The 20,132-nt window shown below is 41.5% G+C and overlaps 1 protein-coding gene across 1 annotated transcript in view; it reads right to left on the bottom strand.

Annotated features, from left to right (window-relative positions):
- LOC135216419 (probable cleavage and polyadenylation specificity factor subunit 2) overlaps positions 1-20,132 on the bottom strand; it is a 217,622-nt gene that overhangs the window by 34,670 nt on the left and 162,820 nt on the right. The window contains exons 12-14 of the mRNA XM_064251764.1: positions 12,042-12,163; positions 9,869-10,021; positions 3,587-3,725 (exon numbers count right to left, since the gene is read on the bottom strand). Of these exons, the coding sequence (XP_064107834.1) occupies positions 3,587-3,725; positions 9,869-10,021; positions 12,042-12,163 (414 nt within the window). The remainder of the gene's footprint in view (positions 1-3,586; positions 3,726-9,868; positions 10,022-12,041; positions 12,164-20,132) is intronic.

The following is a 20,132-nucleotide window of genomic DNA, read 5'->3' as shown; positions in this document are numbered from 1 at the left end:
TGGTCTTTGGTTGTTGTCGTGTTGTTGTTGTTGAGCTCAGCGGACAGCACAGCATAGCCCTGAGTATCTGGAGTTGGGGTGAGTACATGTGTTTCTGTAGGTAAGTCAACTGTCCTGTGTGTACTCCGTGGTGAAAAGAGGAAAGTGTGGCTGAGGGTGAGTTTGGCAGCTAGAGTGGTTAAATTTATGAGGGGGGTCTTGCCCACTTGTTTTTTAGCTTGTGATCCCGCCACAGTAGATTCTTCCCTGTCCTTCTGCTCTGGGCCAGAAATTGCACGATGCGAATCATCTCACGTGCCCTGGACACATGCTCATTTCTCCTAGCTGTCAATCTAGTATTTGGCTCTATGTGAGGGTCATGAGCGTCCTTATTGGTGCCTTGAATTCAGTATATTGGTGTCTTGAACTCAGTAGAGTAATGTTTAGGTGTAAATACATTTTCCTGTAAATTCAACTTACGATTTTTCCCTTAACTTGTATTTGGCCTTCAACCCCCCCTCCTTTTTTTGTATCTGATTAAGCTGATCGGTCTCCACGTTGATCGTGGTAAGGGAAAAAAAAGAATCTGTTACAGGAGCCATCAGATCAACAACTATGTTTCATTGGGTCGAGCAACTTGAAAAATCTAGCAACTTAAAAAGAATGGAGATCTAGCAATGCTCCTCTTTCATAGTAATTAGCTCTCCTCAGTTTCATGAAAAAGGGAAATGGAGCAATTGCATTTGAATAATCTGCTTTAAACGAAAATGTTTTCAATATCGCCTAAAAATGTACATTAACAGAACAAAATAACTTTAACTTCTTACTTGCCTGAAAAGGAGCTGAGGCAGCAGCAGGCAAAACTGATTGCCGATCAACTGACTCATCTTCTGGAAAAAGGTGTGGGTAAAGTGAAGCAACACAATTTAAAAAGAACTTAAACAATAGTGGAGAATCATCTAAATCCGGGTTGAAATCCAAAACATCTAATGGAAGAACTGGGGGAGCAGAGACCTGTAAATCCTCAAGTGAATGAGAAGATAATGAACCTGGGGCTAGTAGCAATGATGTCACAGGATATTGAAGGAAAACATAGCAAAAGAGGTGGCGATTGAGTAAGAGGGAATGGTTAATGTCAGGAACAGAAACATGATATGACAGGCCAGGTAACTGTATGACAGAAGTACTGAAATCCACTTCAGAAACTGCCTAAGCAACTGGAATACTATGTCTAAAATTCATAGATAACTAACAGGATCACATGCAACACTAGAACTGCCAGATAATGATAACACATGAGTTGGTTGGCATTAGCAATTAACTCTACAAAATAGTAGAACAAGAAACATGTCCGCAGACAAGAAATTTCTCACAATCTCAAGCATCAACTGACACTGATGAGAGAAGAATCTTTGGAAGCAGCCGAAGACACTCTTGTAGCAGGCACCTTCGACTTCTTAATCGGCGCCTTATCATCCTTACGACGGACTGGAACAGGAACAGGAGCAGGAGACGGATGAGATACGGGGCTAACACTCCTTTGAACACGATGGCGCCCATGTAGAGAAAATAGTGAAGCTCTCTTCTTGACCACAACACTTCCAAGATCTCCAACACGAACGCATAAAGGAGAAACATGGCTGTGAAAGGAAGAGACACGGCTGTGAACCTTAGTCGTGGGAGCACCCTTCATGTCCACAACACTCCCCTGATCATGAACACAAAGACTTGAGGGAGAAACACAGCTGTGAATAGAAGATGGCGAAGCACTCCTCTCACTGTCAACCTTTCCATTGTTACAAACATGTACGCATGGGGGCGAGACACGGCCATGTAGGGGAAACAGCGAAGCACTCCTCTCACTCTCAACCCCTCCATTATCATGAACACGTAGGGGAGTGGAGAGGCACAGCTGCGTAAGGAAGCCAGCGAAGCACTCCTCCTGCTCTACGATGACGAAGCCACAAAGTCCTCAATCCTCCAACATCTGACTCAATAGCGAGGAGGAGAGGGAGAAGAGGCGGCACATGAGACCCAAAGAAATGTAAGCCTAGAGGTGGGGGGACTGCCGATGGGACCGGGGGTGGGGTACGAAAGAAGGTCATCCAAGGAGGGGGGACCCTGTAGACCTAGAGATCCCCAAAAAGCTGCCATCTTGTTAGATTCCGAATCTGAAATGTAAGAAACAGATTGAGAAGCCTCCTCCCTCTAAGGAAGGAAATTAGAACCCGAGAAGAGGGGGCTAAATTAGACATAATTATATACTGTGCAACTCCCGATACTTCCAATGACGAATCGATGGAAGAAAAGGAAGGAGACAGCGGTTCAACCAAAGCAGGGGGAAGCTGATACGTCCGAACGAGGAGGTGAAAACCCCTCTCATGAAGAAGAAACTCTACCATACTCCCTTTTCTTGAATGCCCTCCACTGCGACAGGCCAGGCACAACATTCTGTGCAAGAATTAGTAATAGTACAATAATTAGATCGGCACCTACTGCAAGTCATATGGGGATCTGAAATGACAGCAGCCAAAAACCTGGAACACAGAAATCCTCGAACACCCGGGCACACACGGTGACAAGGCTTAGAAGAATTGGTGGACTCCATGATGCACATCTATCACTCAAACAAACACACTGAAATCAAAGAAATCATGGGCAAACGAAGGAACCAGCTTGGGAGGAGAGCAAAAACAACTACTCTCCAAGGCAGTCAAAGAAAGACTAGCATGTCACAAAGTTCTGTGCATGGTCGGTGACCAGCTTCCACCTCGTGTATTCATGAGTTGCCAGATACCACAGATTCCTTGCTTTACAATCTTTGATTGTTTTTAACTGGTTTCCAGCTGGCACAAGAAGATTATCCTATTGTTAAGACTGAGGGTTGGTTCTGCACATGAACAAATATATATTTAAAAAAACGTGTTGATTATGAGATGGCCGAAAAAGGGCACAAATCTCAGTCTTGAGATATGCCTTGGTTCCTAGTCAGCAGGGAACACCAGGACAGTCCAGAGGGTGGGCTACAGACAACTGAAGGCTTTGACACTTTCTCTCTCATGGGGGAAACAGAAAAAGATGACTAATATGGAGGCATTGTGATTTTTGACCATCATATATTCAGTTAAATATGTACCTGATGATAACAGTAAACTAATATCTTCTTCAAGTTTACCTAATCTTTTCTCCTGAACCATTTCAGGGGCAATGGAAGGTGGCGCAGGAGTAAAAGAGGGCAATGGAGGAATATGATGCAGGAAAAATACAGCCAGAAATATTCAATATTATTACAGCCAAACCACACCATATGAAGAAGGACATGGGAGGAAGAATTCTGACAAGAACACAAACATTTTGAAGCCACCTGGTTGGGAAAATGGTGATTATAGACAGTACAGCTGGGTTAGCCATGCATCTTTCGTTCTTGTTTTTTGTTTCGAATGCTGATAGTACCTAAAGGTGCAAAGATATAAGCTAACTTTAACAGTGGGTAAGATTCAGTCTAAATAATCAATACTTCTTTTTTTTTCCTTAAAAGAACATTCTAAGACAATTGACAATTATACAATTTTAAAACATAGAAAAAATATTGAGTAAGCAAAATTACCTTGTCTCTCTGATTCTTCTATATTTTCATCAGTATTTTCTGTGGGAAATGAAACAGTACCATCAACCCAAGCAACTTCAACATCCCGACCAGCTTGTTGTAACACCAGTGATGATACTAAAGATTCTGCTAACTTGACCTGCAAGAAAAATATAATAAATATCTACTAAAACAATGAAAGGGGTGAAATACTAAGTGCATACGGTTTAGGGATATAAAAGACAAAGTGAAGACTGCATTTCCAAGACAGGTTTGAATCTGTGCCTGGCTTGGTTTTGGCAAAAGAGAGGCTGTGATAAGCTGATTTAGTTAACATATACTAAAGAGGTGTACTAGAAGGTAAGGAGTACTTGAGTATTGTCATTGAAAATAGAGGGCAAAATGGAGATGTATTCTTAGAGGAAACTGACTGGGAGAAGTATGTGGCTTAGAATGGCTGCATGTGGTCAGGAAGCATAAGCACTCTTAAAAGGCATTTAAGGGGCATGCCGATGACATAATACCCCTTTATAAAGTAAATGCTTGTTTCTAACCTGGAATTGAAGGGTTTTGCTTCAGTTTTACCATTTATTCTACAATTAATTATGAAACTTCTTTCGTGGGGAAATTTAGAAATTTGACTCCTAAGATCATTTGTTTTGCATTTGAAAAAATCATGAGATCACTTTTGAAAATTAATAAGTAAAATAAAAAGGTGCATATAAAAGAAATTTTCCTGATGACATAATAAAGTTAGTATATAGTAAAAGTTTAATTGAATTTGGCTGTCTTCTTAGTAAAATAAGTATTTAGTTTTGAGAACAGCATAAGAAAAATTTTATTTGACCTCCAAAAATTCAGAGAATCTGGATATCTTTGAGTAAGTTATCCCTATATCAATATAACACATTTTCTCTTAAAAGTCCCATAGAGAGAATGGAATATTTTGGTGGGTAACAATTAATTAATTAATTTTTCTCACAATTGTTTTACAAGTTTATTTTGCAATTTGTTGTTCAGTGCCGTACAAGACATGAACAAAATTGTCCATGAACCAATCTAAAATGTTATTTTCACGATCTAATTAGGTTTCATATATACTTACCAAGTACATAATTACATAGCTATAGTTTCCATTCGTGTGGTAGCCTAAATGTTTTTGTGTAGGTGACTAGCCTCGTCTGTTAGTGTGGAACCGTAAAAATAAAAAAGCTTAAGAGCTCAATTTGTTTGTGCCCTTATGTCCATGAGAGGGGAGGAGGGAGGGATCTGATCCTGTAATTACTTGGTAAGTATATATGAAACTTAATCTTATCATGAAAAAACACTTTCATGTAATTACTACATAGCTGAATCCCACATTGACAGGGGGTGGGATACATGGACATATTCTTCTCCAAAACATTAAGGCATGGTAATGAATTTGAAATAGAAAAATTTGCTAGACTGATACAATGCTTGTTGTTTCCTCACCTGGTAAGAGAGCTACAGTAAGTAAATACTGCCTCTGGTTGGTGGCCATCTTAATCTGTAGTGGCGTGGAGGTATAGCCACGGGGCACCTCTACTTAAGGTGGGAGTTTTTTGGTGAAGGATATGTCTAATGGCTTGCAAAGCTAAAAAACAGATGCCCTTGCCCTGGGCACAGTACCAGAGTAAAATAATCAAACAAGGCTATCACCTGCACTGAAATAAAAACCACAACCCATCTGCTGAAAACTGGTGGGCACTCCAGGTACATCATTGTATACCCCCATGCTCCCCCTTGACTCAACACCCTACATAAAGGTGAGGAGATAATTTCTGACAGGGGACTATCTGTGACTTCCTCAAGTTTATCAGAAGTCTAGGCTCCTGTGCCAATGATAGAGTTTTTCTGCAGGTACTATGTGCACTTCTTCTCTGTCTGCAACCAAAGCCAATCATCCAGGTAAAGAAAGACTTTTATCCTGACTAGGAGCAGCCATTTTGCAATAGGGGCTAAGACACAGGTAAACACTTGTGGGGCTGTTGAAAGCCCGAAGCACAGAGCTCTGAATTGGTATACTACTATGTTTTTGAAAACGAATCAAAGAAACTTCTTGGAGCCTGGTGAATTGGGATATGGAAGTAAGCCTTTTCCACATAGATGGAGACCCCCTTAACAAATGGAAGACAAAACTGTCTGATTCATTTCCATCTTGAATTTTGTCTTTCGGACAAAAAGATTCAGAGTGCTTACATCCAACACAGGCCTCCAGCCCCGAGGCCTTCGGGACTAAAAATAGTTGGTTGTAAAACCTGGGAGTTTGCGGGTCTACTACTAACTCTATGGCCTTCATCTGCAAGAAGAATAAAACTTCTCTTGACAGGGGAATGAATCTTTCTGGATTTTCCAAGTAGGTTGTCAAAGCTATCAGAGAGCTGTATTAGGGTGGAACGCTCTTGAAGGGAATGTTGTAGCATTCTCTCAACACTTTTACGATCCAAGGTTCCGCCCCTCTTGCTTCCCAGTTCATCCAAAACTGGCGGAGCCTTGCTCCTACAGGTGCACAGAGGACTGCCCCCTCACTTCTTAGTGGGATTTTGGAGGAGGATTTCCTAATGGTTTGAGGAGTGAAACATACTCTTCCCCTCAATCTAGGGAATGACCTACCGTTTCCCCTGCAACGAAAGGATTGAGAGCGTGTGGAAGGTGAAGGGCGTGAGCTAGGAGTGGTATCATGAGAGCACTTGGCTGAATGAGAGAGAAGGTCATATGTTTACTTCTTTCTGCGGAAAAAGGTGTTTACTATCCAGAGGTGAGTAAAGATCGGCGGACCTCTGTGTCCGAGACACTCCTTTGGTGGTGGTGGAAAAACACCAGAGTTCTCTCTTTTTCAGAATGCCCAATGTAAAGAGAAGTCAATTCCAGGGAACTGTCCTTGATACCTTTATCCAGGCAGGAAATTACTCCTCAAAGGTCTGTAAAAAGAGTCCTCATCCAGCACCGAACATTCCTTGATTTTGGAGCCCAAAGCTCCAAAAATCCAATCAAGCAAGTTCACTACTTTGAACACATGGAAGATATTCTTAATAAGATGGTCTAATTCCAACGCCAAAAACATTATTTTGGCTGAGTTAATGGTTGACCTTCTTGTGGAGTCTATGAGTCTAGAAAAGTCTCCATGGGCGTAGGCAGACACACCCAAAGACACAGCAAATTTGCAATTATTTTATTATTATCTTGGTTTTTTTGTTAATCTTGGAATTTTCTGTGGTCAGTTCTTGGGATTTCAAAAGAAAAACAATTTGAGTAGCAGCACACATCCAAATGACTCACATCAGCTGTTAGCACATCAAACCACCAACCTCATGAACTGACACTCAAAATAGGAACTTGGATGATACACAAGATGCATGATAAAATGACAAATTTTCTAAGACAATTTGTATTTTCCATAGCTATAAAACCTGAGGTTTTAACAATAGGATAATTTTCAAGCACCTAGCTGGATCTGGTTAAACAATCAGAGATTGAAAAGCAAGGAATCTGTGAGATCTCGCAACGCGTGTATATTGGGTGAAAACTGGTCAGAGGATCCAGAACCACTGAATAGAAAGCCTCTAGCTTCTTGTTGAACCGAGTTGCAAAGAGGTCCAGCATAGGCATTCCCCAAACCTAGAAAAGCCTGTCCGCCACAATCTGATGAAGGGATCACTCTGTGCCTAGGACCTGATCCCGACAACTGAGCTTGTCCATAACCACATTCCTTTTGCCTGGGATATACGTGGCCGAGAGCTCCACTGAATTGTTGACCGCCTACTGGTGAATCTCCACTGTCAAAGTGTGAAGTTGATGCAAAACCAGTCTCCCCTGCTTGTTCACATAAGTGACCACCGTGGCGTTGTCTGACATGAGAAGTACAGAATGTCCCTCTATCTACTCCTGAAATTCCTTCAGACCAAGAAAGATTGCCTTTAACTTCATGACGTTGATATGCTGCTCCTTGTCCTCTAAACTCCAAATGTCTGAAGTAATGAGGCTGCCTAAATGAGCCCTCCAACCTGTGAGGGAGGCATCTGAAAACAGAGGGAAGTCCAGCAGCAGAGAACGCAGAGGAAAACCTTCCAAGAGATTCTGATCGTCCAACCACCAATGAAGATCTTATTCTCCATTGCAGAGACCGAAGATGAAGTCGCCCATGAGGGACCAGCTTCTCCAAAAAAGATAAACTTCCCAGAACCTGCCACTAATGAGCTGACTGATCTGGCTGCAACAGGAAGTCACACGCCACTACTCACATTTCTCCAACCTCTGATCTGACGGAAAAACCCTCGATGCTACTGTAGCGATGATCATACCTAGATAAAGAATTCTTTGAATGGTACGAGATTCGATTTTTCTAAGTTCACCAAAATGCTGAGTTCCAGACAAAACCAAAGCAGGCAATCTCTGTCCTGCAGCAGCTTCTGTCTGGAACTCACTAAGACCAACCATTTGTCGAGGTACCTCAGCAGACAGATCCCTTGAGCATGAGCCCAAGCTGAGACGAGAGAGAAGACCCTTGTGAACACCTGAGGGGACGTGGTCAATCTGAAGCACAGGACTTTGAACTGGAACACCTTGTCTCCAAAAGAGAAGCGAAAGAACTTCCTGGACGATGGATGAATAGCGATTTGGAAGGAAACGTCCCTTAGATCTATCGACAGCATGAAGTCGTTTTCCCTCACTGCTGCCAACACCGATCACAGGGTCTCCATCTTGAATCTTGTCTTCCTGACGAAATGATTCAAAGAGGATAGGTTGATCACAGGCCTCCAACCCTCTGATGCCTTCAGCACTAAGATGTGACTAAAACCCTGGAGAGGGACGCACCACTTCCTCTATCGCACCCTTGTCCAGCATTTTCTGCACTTCCTCCCGGAGAGATAAGAACTTTGGAGAATTGGGGGAATACACTCGCCTGAGCAGAGGTCTGTCTGAGAGCAGGGGGGCGAAGTCGAACGGTAGTAGATAACCCACACGAAGGACATCTACTACTCACTTCTCCAACCCATAACTTTGCCACTTGGCCCACTGGCCCGCCAGGCAACTGCCCCCCCCATCCCCAACCTATGGCACAGGAGAGGGAGAGGTGCCCAACCTATCGACAACCCCCCTTATTTCTAGCCCTGGAACCAACTCCTTGACCTGTTAGAGTGGGGCCAAAAGGGACGTTGGTCATCCAACTTTGGCTGAGATGACAAATGAGAGGGCCCAGCCAAAGTCGAACTTCTAGACGGCTTACTAGGGATGATCTCTTCATTTGTTGCTGAACAAGAGGGGGAGGAGGAGGGGGATGTCTCCGAGAACAAGACTCCAACTTAGAGACAGCCTGGTGCACCAACCTGTCCTTTGTGTCAGCTCGTCACCGGTCTATCGTGTCCTCCAGCTCAGTCCGAGGAAACAAGAACTGAGAATCCAACGGATCCCCATTCCTGAGCGCCATCAAGGACACAGGGTCAACCAATCTCTCCATCCTGGACAATGCTGCATCTCTTCTGATCAGCAGAAGATTAACCCACAAATTGAAACTAAGATGGGTGAAAATCTGGGGGTCGCACGATACATGAGATCACACGTTGGATGAGTATATACAGTATTTCTCTTCAAATTCATTAACTACTTTTGGCCACACCTGGTATTCAAATGTCTGTTGCATTCCTATATTTGAATAATCCAGTGTTTTTGTTAATACAAAACTGCAAATGAAAATAAATTACTGAAATTCCTACCAACCTCGTCCTAAGAGGGGACATTTTCATTGAAAATATTCTTACACATTACCATCATTATTATTAAAAGTACTACAACAACACCATTGAGTTAAATTTTTAAAATCACACAAGGCTTCCCAAATATTTGTTTTAATGTAAGGTGAAAATCAGAGTGAGACCAGTTGAAAAAAGCAACAGACAGATAAGTAATACATCTAGGACCTAGGGAACCCACTTAAGGGTACAAAATGATAAAAAACAGGGTAATTAATTTAAAAGGAATTTTTCCATATAAAATACAACAATTAAGAAAAATTAACTGAAATCCACCAAAAATTGTTTCACACTTGATACTTTCACAGCATAATAGCTACCTTAATAAAGTAAGGAACTGATGGAGTAATAAGAGCTAATTAAAAGATTCATAAAAATTCATGAAACTTGGTGAGCTTATGCTTGAGTTACTGAACATGTTTTGCACACTAAAAGAAGGACAATGGTGAATACTACTCCTAAAATAACCTTACAGGTGTGTAACATTAATTACTAAAACTACATCCTTTGAAATATTTGTAATTAAAAATACCTGATAAATATGTGACTCCATGGAAGCATTGACAATTTCTCCTAAACTTGGTGTGAACACCTTGGCCTTTGTCATGCTCCTAATATTTTGTGCAAAGGCTTGAAGATCTGTCTGAGATCCACGTACTAAAATAACTCTTAATGGATGCATTGCCTGAAAGAACAAACAAACTCTTATAGAACTTTATAAATCTAAGAAACATAGTAAAAAATTTAAAATTTTCATTCAAATCTTAAAATTAATTATAACCTAAATTATAGCCTCATAAAATTTTCTGCCAAAGCTAGATGGGAAAGATCTAACAACATGAAAATTTAATAACATTAATTATTTGGATTCCTACCTACTTTTAAAGTTAGCTTACACCTTTGCTCTGTTGGGTGCAATTGACATTCAAAATAAACAAAATAATGCTTGGCTGACCAGCTAGGAGCATCTGTAATAAATTGTTTCCCAACAGGTGGTGTTGGAACGGTTGTCGTCTTGTCAGAATTTTTAATGACCACCCACTTAGATGTGGGGAGGCTGGGTGGTTCACATTCACAGTTGGTAAGTATCCAAACAATTAATTTTAACATAAAAATTCTCTTTATTTGAAATTAATCTTACCTACTGTTACAGTTAGCTGATTATTAGCTGACTACCAAATTTGATGATGATGGGTTACTGCAGCCAGATAAAGAACTGTTCAGCCAAGCAAACTAAAGGCTTTTTAATGAAAGGAAAAAAGGTTCTAAACATTCCTGCCTGTTGTGTGGACCTTCCTGCTAAGCACTGTTGCCAGAAGTTAAAACTGCAGCAAGGTGCAAGTCCTTGTAGCAAGACTTGTTAAGAGGATTCTTACAGGGAAAAAGGACTATCTACAGCACTAGTGACTCTGTGCCTAAGTCAAAAGCTCATAACCGACAGTCCAGAACTAAAGAAAACAACTACCATCAAATATGAAGGTGTGCTCCTATACACAGTGTGCCTTTATGCTCCCAAAATTCAATACCAGATTTCCTAACAACGAACGATAAGAAAAAAGCAAGGTTACTATCGTATTTGGTTCAGGAGAAAACAACCCCACTGCAATAATAAGACTAGGGGCTTTACATGTCTCATATGAAATTTGAATGTTTCGCAAATAATGTGGGACAAAAAACATATAGATCATCTCATCTAAGCTGCACTGAAAACCTTCTCTAGAAAAAGGTTTCAAAGGAAATAAAAAGACATGCTTACAGTATGGATGCCATGAGGCTTTACTTTCAAAAACAGTAAAAGCTCAGCAATCAACTCCACATGTAAGTACTCTTGATATAGGAATGTTTTGCCTCCTAACACCGCAGTATACTTGTAATTTCTCAACTCCTTCTCTTAATGATTTAAGTCTGTCCAGGTAAACCTTTAGAGTTCTAATTGGACATATTAAGGCCACTTCTTCACTGCCTACCAAGGTAGTTAAATTATGTGCTGACACAAAATCTGAAAGGATTTCCACTTCTGTCTTTTTTCTCTAAGCAGTGGAAGAAAAAGAGAGAGGTTTCAAACCAGAAAAAAGCCCACATACAGGAAGGGGGGGGGGGGGGGGGGGGGGGGGGGGGGGGGGGGGGGGGGGGGGGGGGGGGGGGGGGGGGGGTTGAAGCTCACTAATACACATTGCTGTAGCAAGAGCTAAAAGAAAAGTGTCTTCAGAACTTTAAAGAGATGCCTTCTCCAAAGGCTCAAACTGTGGTAACCTTAAATCTTTAAGAACTATGTTCAAATTTCATCATAAGCCATGATAGGAAGATTTGAAATCTAAGCTCAAAAGATTTAAGCTATTCTAAATTGAAATCATGAATGGTTTTACAGAGCTTGGCTAACTACGTCGCTAACTAGATTTTCGGTGACGGTAAGCAACTTTCGGCATCAATATATGGTTTATCTGCATTGGTAAGCGGTTTATCAGCATCAGTAAGCAGTTTCACAGCATTGGTAAGTGGTTTATCAGCATTGGTAAGTGGTTTATTGGCACCAATAAACAGTTAGCAGCGCTGATAAGCAGTTTATTGCCGCTTACAATGTTATAAACGCTATTTATTACCAAAATTATCTGCGATTTTCAGTTATCACCGCTCAGCCAAGAACAGAACCACTGCCATTAACAAGTGTACTTTGTTATATTCATGGACACTGGGCATAGTCTTACCTCAACTATTTTCCGTATACTTTCTCCATCACTACGACCCTCAAAATCAATAAAAAGGACTTGTGCAGTGACTCTAACTGTTACTGTCTGAGAAACACATTTGGTTGGTGCCTCTTCCATCTCTGCAATAAAAAAAAAATAAGGCCAAAATTTTAAAAGGAACTTGAGAATGAATTTAAAAATGCTTGTATCTAAAAGAATATAAGGAAACCAAGAAGATAGAATTATAAATGCCTCAGCCTTACAGTTATTTAAGAGTAAATGCACTAGTTGATAAGGTGGGGGGGAAAGGGTTACGTAATAGGTGAAGCATAAGAAGTAGTGTCATGTTTCGAAAAGATTTGTAAGAGTGGTGTGTCTGAAAATCAATACAGGAGCGTATGAAGGGATTGTTGTGCCAGCTTCCCTTTGAGGAAGCAGTGTGTATGTTGAATTCTGACGAAAAAGTACAGATGAAGATCTTTGAGATGAAATGTTTTAGTAGTGCATAGTAGTAAGAATTCTATTAGTATTATATTGCTGGAAGAACATCCTCTTTGAGACATACTTCATTGAAAAGAATGGCAGTTTGTACGTAGTGAGTTTATACTGTCTTCTCAACTTATATATACAGGCGGCCCTCGGTTAGCGGCAGGGGGCCCGTTCCTGGCCGCCAACGCTAAGTGATTTTCGACGCTAAGTGATTTTCGACACTAAGCGATTTTAAAGCCTACGGCCGCCGCACACCTTCTTTCGAAATTCTGGAGCAGTTAACAGCACCCTAGACCAGTCAAACGGCGCCTTAATCCCGCGATGGCGCAATAAGTAAAATTATATTTATGCAGCATAGATCTATAGAATTTACTGTACAGTACATTATAATATTATAAATACTGTAAAGTGAAAAAAGCCTAGCTTTAATCCTTTAGGTGTGTGGAGTATGTAAAGATATAATAAGGTGTTATACAGTGTACAGGTAGCTTGTAATGTTCAGGTCCCGATAATTTGCTTTACGATAATCCGATTTTATGAGAGACCAAATTACAATAGCCTAAATTTATCCCATCTTCTAGTTACATAAGTTCAAAAACAGCAAAAGAGAAAGATGGTTTTAACGTTGTACTTGTTGCGTAAATGTGTGCAGCCATGAACAACCGAACGTGAAACGGCTTTTTTTTATCAGTACAGCCAAATTCGATAACATCCGTTTGCCGAACGTGAAACGACTTTTTTTTTTTTATAAGTACAGCCGAATTCGATAACATCCGTTTGGCTTGTATTTCAATCATTGTACACTATTACTGTAGTTGTTATAAATGACGTTATGTAGAATAAAACTGAGGTATCTTAATGTAATAACTTATTCGCTATAGATCAAAGATCAATATAGATCAAAGATCAATCGGGAAATATACAGTTAAATTTATACCTATTTTAACTGAAGCTGAGAAAACTATTCAAGCTGCTAATGGTTGTTATCGTGCATCGGCAACAAGGATAAAACTCCAGTAATCGTATGCCATCAAACACAACTGTAGATAAAATTGAGATAAAATAATTTGAATCAAAACTACTGGGCTTGATAGAACACATTTTACTGTTGGTTTCACGCTGATATAAGATAAATAACGTAAAGTTTGTATTACGATGATATAAAGGAAAATTGCGAAGGAATCACATAATTTTTTTATGCAATAAACATGCCGCCAACGTAATCTGTTAACGAAAAAAAAAAAAACATTCACAATCACAACGAGACATATTCAATTCATATTTCCACCTAAAAACACGTCGTATAAGGGAAAATAACCTTGTCTCATATAAGTCAAGGATCTAGATATTCGTTTATGCCAACTAGAAGCAAGAAAATTTGCTCAGAATTGCGTTAAATGTGGCGAAACAAACTTGTGTTCGCCATCAGCTGATTAACCAAAACATTGGCCGCTCCGCGGAATACTAGCTTAGATTTGCCGTAGTATTTTATAATACAATAATATGAGAATACATACAATATTATTGGATACAGTGAAGTAATGTATAACTTTTTAAAGGATTTATGGAAAAGACGCATAAATAATAAAATAACACCATGCATTTTTCGGAACAGTGGCAGACAAGAACGAACATGAAAAAACATCCTCTGACAATGTGGAGGGTAGTTACAAAAGCTGCCTTAATTTGTATCATATTTATGTAAAAAAAAAATACCCTATATATAATATATTTTCATACACATTTTAAACATAAGAGCATGAACATTTATAAAATCGACACATCCATCGCTAAATTTGCACTCTTTTCAACTCAATATTTTCGGAAGAGCGGCAGGCAGCTGCTTACAAGAATGAACATGAAAAAACATCGTATCTGATAATGTGAAGGGCAGTTTCAAAAGCTGCCTTAGTATTATATTTCTGCGCAGAATTAAAAATACCCTATACATAATACATTTGCATACGCATTTTAAACAAAGCATGAACATTAATAAAATCGACACATCGATTGCTAAATTTGCACTTATTTTAACTCGATATTTTCGGAAGAGCGGCAGCCATCGGCTTACAAGAATGAACATGAAAAAACATATTTGATAACATCTTCATATTTATGTGCAGAAATAAAAATACCCATACGTAATACATTTTCATACACATTTTAAACATAAAAGCAGGGAACATTTATAAATCGACACATCCATAGCTAAATTTGCACTCATTTAACTCTATATTTTCAGCATAGAACAGCGTCAGAGGTATATATTTTACCCTATTACCTATGTAATAACTCTCAATACAATTTTTTAATATCATTTGCATAACCTTTATGGGTTGAACGGTATTTCTAGAAAAGTATGTACTTGTTATACATAACAGCGCTAGCGGCGCTGTTGACCGAAAATTGTGCCATAAAAATACCTTAAAATGCCTTATTTTTTTAATGAATATTTTTCACGCCAGCCGTAAAACCGATTCGCCGTTGAGCGATTGCGCCGTTAACCGCGGGCCGCCTGTATACAGTCACCTCTCAATTAACGAGTGCTTAATTAATGTGTTTTCTATTTAACGTGAGCTAAAAAATATGTCAAAACGTTAAAAAAAAAAAATTCTATTTAATGCAAATTGGTGCCCGAGCATTAATTAGAAATCTTTGCTTTTTTTAAACGTTTTAAAATATTTTCTAGCTTGCGTTAAATTGAAACGCATTAATTGAACGTGTTAATTGAGAGGTGACTGTAAATACAAACTGCCATACAAACTGCCATTCTTTTCAATGAAGTATTCAACATACACACTGCTTCCTCAAAGGGAAGCTGGCACAACAATCCCCTCATACACTCCTGTATTGATTTTCAGACACTCCTCTTCACTTCCAAATCACCCTTGCATCAATACTGCAGACGACGGCTGTCGACATAAACAAAGATAGAGCAAAATCCACTGAGTGTATTAATTATTAAGCCAAAGACTTTGTACTATACTGTATTTATTAATACGTAAAGCAAAAGACTGTTTATTTGTTAATAAAGCAAAAGATTGTGTTCTGTTTTTCTTTTTTGTCTGACCTACATAGTACAGGTATTCTCTTACTTACGATGGGGTTAGGTTCCAAAAAGCCTTCATTTGTTGGAAAAATGATATTGTTAAACTACAATAAAGTTTTGTACATACTTACCTGGCAGATATATACTTAGCTATAGTCTCCGACGTTCCCGACAGAATTTCAAATCTCGCGGCACACGCGACAGGTAGGTCAGGTGGTCTACCTTACCCGCCGCTGGGTGGCGGGTGTATGAACCAATCTATCTCTCCAGCCAGATTTTTTTCTTTCACCTGTCTCCTGAGGGGAGGCTGGGTGGGCCATTAGACGTATATATCTGCCAGGTAAGTATGTACAAAACTTTATTGTAGTTTAACAATATCATTTTTGTACATGAACTTCCCTGCCAGATATATACTTAGCTGATTGGCACCCTTGGTGGAGGGTAAGAGACAGCTAAAGTAATAAAGAGAGATAAGAAACAACTGATGTTGTAGGATATAAATAACCTTGGTTCTTACCTGTTCAGGCAGAAGACTTCATTGATACTGTCTCTGAGTCTGCGTTGCCTGGAGAGCTACAGCTAGGACGTGACCTGATGCTGAAAGACTCTCGGATCTACCACTGGGATATATGATCCCTTTGTGTGGTAGAATCCAAGTCGGATCCTGTTAAAGGGAGTTCGTCCCTATCTTAACAGGTCCTAACCACTACTACTGCAAGGAGCCACACTCATCAGACCACCTAACCAAACTACTAAAGATTAGTATTACGACCTAAAGAGATGCCTTCATGCATCCTCTTTAAGGCAACCAACAACAACAAATACAGGGGAAAATTTATACTACTAAACAGGATGAGTTCCAGCTCCCCTGCCCCAGCACTGAATCCGCAGATACGTACGGGCCCAAGGCGAAGCATTTTTCGTAAGTGATTCTCATCACGTCAAGTTAAGAGTGGTTTGCGAACACTGACTGACATTTTCCAGAATGTTGTCTCCATCAGATTTCGCACGGTACATATTTCTTGTTGAAAGCAAGAGAAGTTGCGATGGCTCTTACTTCGTGTGGCTTTCACTTTAAGAAGCCTAAGATGTTCTTCTCTGCAGGATCCGTGTGCTTCTTTGATGAGGCTTCTCAAGAAGGACAATGCGTTCTTCGACAATGGACGAGTAGGGTCTTTTACTGAACACCACAGGACCTCTCGGTTGGCTTTCAGTTGCTCTTTTCTTCTAAGGTAGTATTTTTTTTTACCATTCTCACTGGGCAAAGAGTTCTCTCAGGTTCTTCTCCTACCAAAGAAGATCCCACACGAATCTCGAAGTTCTTGGGGCCATGGACTTGATGGGTTTTCATTCTTCGCAAGAAAACCAGGAAGGAAAGAGCAAATGAGAGAGTCCTCCTTAAAAAACCCACATTACCATCAATCGCCTGAAGCTCATTCACTCTTCTGGTGGAAGCTAGAGCCATCAAAAAAACAGAGTCTTCCTGGTAAGGTCTCTGAATGAGGCTGAATTAGGGGGTTCAAACCTAGAGGACCCAAGGAATTGAAGGAACTACATCCAAATTCCAGCTAGGTGTCTTAGGAGACTGCATTTTCGTTGTATCAAAAAGACCTAATAAGGTCCTGTAGGTCCTTATCTTCCGATAAGTTGAGGCCCCTGCCTGCCAAGACATTCGCCAACATACTACGATAGCCTTTAATCGTCGAAACGACTAAGCCACATTCTTGTCTTAAGAATAAAAAGAAGTCTGCAATTTGATTCACAGAGGTACTGGAAGAGGAAACGTTATTCCTCTTGCACCATCTTCTGAAGACATCCCACTTCGACTGGTACACTCGTAAGGTGGAAGACCTCCTCGCTCTAGCGATTGCCTTAGCAGCTGCTGACGAAAAGCCTTTCGCTCTGACCAGTTTCTGGACAGTCTGAAGCCAGTCAGACTGAGAGCGGGGAGGTTTTTGTGGTACCTGTCGAAGTGGGGCTGTCTGAGTAGATCGCTCCTTAGAGGAAGCGATCTTGGAAAATCCACCAGCCATTCCAGCACCTCTGTGAACCAATCTTGTGCTGGCCAAAAGGGAGCTATCAAAGTCATCCTCGCGGAATCTGACTCTGCGAACTTTTTTAAAGTCCACCCCAGAATCTTGAAGGGGGGAAACGCGTATACGTCGAGTCCTTTCCAATCGAGTAGGAGAGCGTCTATCCCTATTGCTCCTGGATCCGAGATGGGCGAGCAATAAAGATCCAGTCTTTTGTTCTTTGAAGTTGCAAACGAGGTCTAAGAGAGGCCTGCCCCACAACTTCCAAAGGCTCTGGCAAACATCTTGGTGCAGAGTCCACTCTGTGGGAAGGACCTGATCTTTCCTGCTGAGGAGATCTGCCCTTACATTCCTTTTCTCCCTGTACGAATCCTGGGGTGAGAAGTTTTATCCCCCCTTTCTTCTGTCCACAGAAGAAGATCTCTTGCTGTTTCGTACAGAGAGAAGGAATGCGTCCCCCCCTGCTTCCTGATGTATGCCAGAGCTGTGGTGTTGTCCGAGTTTATTTGCACAACTGCTCCTGTCACATCTGACTCGAACTCCTTCAGAGCAAGCCACACGGCTATTAGTTCTTTCCTGTTGATGTGCCAGGAAGACTGGTCCCCCACCAGTTCCTGACAACCCCTCCTTGGTTCCCAGAGTCGCCCCCCAACCTGTTTCCGAGCATCGGAGAACAACACCAGGCTGGGGTTCTGGGATTGAAGAGACAGTCCCTGCGAGAACTTGTTGGGATCCGCCCACCATGCTAACTCCCTTCTTGATTTGATGAGAAATTGACAGGGAGAACTTCAAATCCTGAGAAAGGACGACTCCAATTCCGATGAAGAAAGAATTGGAGCGGTCTCAGGTGCAACCTTCCTAGGGAAACAAATTGCTCCAGTGAGGAGAGCGTCCCCAGCAGACTCATCCAATCCCTCACTGTGCATACTTCTTTCCCTAAGAAAGGTTGTTACTTTTTCGAGTCCCCGGGCTATCCTCTCCTGTGACGGAAAAGCCCGAAAACTCAGAGAGTTCATCTGGATCCCCAGATAAACGCACTCTTGAGCGGGAATCAGACTTGACTTCTGCAGATTGACCAGAAGTCCTAAGGAATAAGTCAAATCCAGGGTTTTCTTCAAGTCCTTCAGACAACGATCTCTGGAATTGGCCCTTATAAGCCAATCGTCGAGGTAGAGCGAAATCCTCACCCTCTTCAGGTGAAGCCATTGTGCTACATTCCTCATGATGGCCGTAAAGACTTGGGGGGCCGTGGAGAGGCCAAACACAGGGCCTGAATTGGAAGATTCTTCCCCCATCATGAATCTTAGAAACTTCCTCGAGGAAGGATGGATTGGTACGTGGAAGTAAGCGTCCTGTAAGTCCAAGGACACCATCAGTCCCTGGACGGAGTGCTGCTAACACCGAGGCAGTGGTCTCCATCGTGAGAACTTCTTTTCGACGAAGAAGTTCAGGGCGCTTACGTCCAACACCGGTCTCCATCCCCTGAGGGTTTCGGAACTAGGAACAAGCGGTTGTAAAAGCCTGCCGAAAGATGATCTGCCACTAGTTCGATCGCCTCCTTTCCAGCATCTGATTCTACCGCTAGTCGGAGGGCTTGATTCATGATGGGGTCCCTGTATCTGGCTGTCAACTCCCTTGGGGTATTCGTCAAGGGAGGCCTCGAAGAGAACGGGATGAGGTAGCCCTTCCTCAAAATTGACAGGGTCCAGGCATCTGCGTCTTTCTGGGCCCAGACTTCTGCAAACTGTAAAAGCCTGGCGCCTACAGTTGTCTGAAGGACTTGAGTCTTACTTGGGAGGTTTGATTGACTTCGTAAAAGTCCTCCCTCTTCTATTTGGTTTCCGACCTCTGAACGAAGAGGATCTAGAGGTAGAAGCCCCTCGAAAGGGTTCCTGAGAGGTCGGCTTCGCTTTCTTCGTCTTAGTCTGGAAGGTAGGGCGCGGCTTCCTTGCAGACTGTGCTAGAAGGTCCTGCGTAGCTTTGGCAGAGAGAGCCTTCGAAATGTCTTGAACCAGGTGTTTAGGAAACAGCTGCGTAGAGAGAGGGGCAAAAAGCAAAGACGATCTCTGAGCATGTGAGACAGACTTTGTTAAAAATGAGCAAAATACTGATCTTTTCTTCAAGACCCCTGCCCCAAACAGTGAAGCTATTTCGCTGGCCCCATCCCTCACCGATTTATCCATACAGGATAAGACACAATTCAAATCCTCCGGAGAAAACGTGTCCGGTCCTTGAGTTTTCTTGGCTAGGACTCCGAGGGACCAATCGAGAAAGTTGAAAACTTCCAAGACTCTAAAAATGCCTTTTAGAATGTGATCTATTTCATTCACTGCCCACGTAGTTTTGGCCGAATTCAAAGCTGATCTTCTAGTGGCGTCTACTAGTGCCGAAAAATCTGCGTCAGCTGAAGACGGAAGGCCCAGTCCCAAGGGTTCTCCTGTCTCATACCAAAATCCTGTCCGTCCTGAAATCTTCGACGGAGGGAAGGCAAACATAGTTTTCCCCGCTTCTTCTTTAGTACGCATCCATGAACCGAAA

This window comes from Macrobrachium nipponense, chromosome 6, assembly GCF_015104395.2.
Source record: "Macrobrachium nipponense isolate FS-2020 chromosome 6, ASM1510439v2, whole genome shotgun sequence".
Classification (NCBI taxonomy): Eukaryota; Metazoa; Arthropoda; class Malacostraca; order Decapoda; family Palaemonidae; genus Macrobrachium; species Macrobrachium nipponense.
The sequence above is the reverse complement of the archived record's forward strand: the minus strand, read 5'-3'. Positions and strand labels throughout refer to the sequence as shown.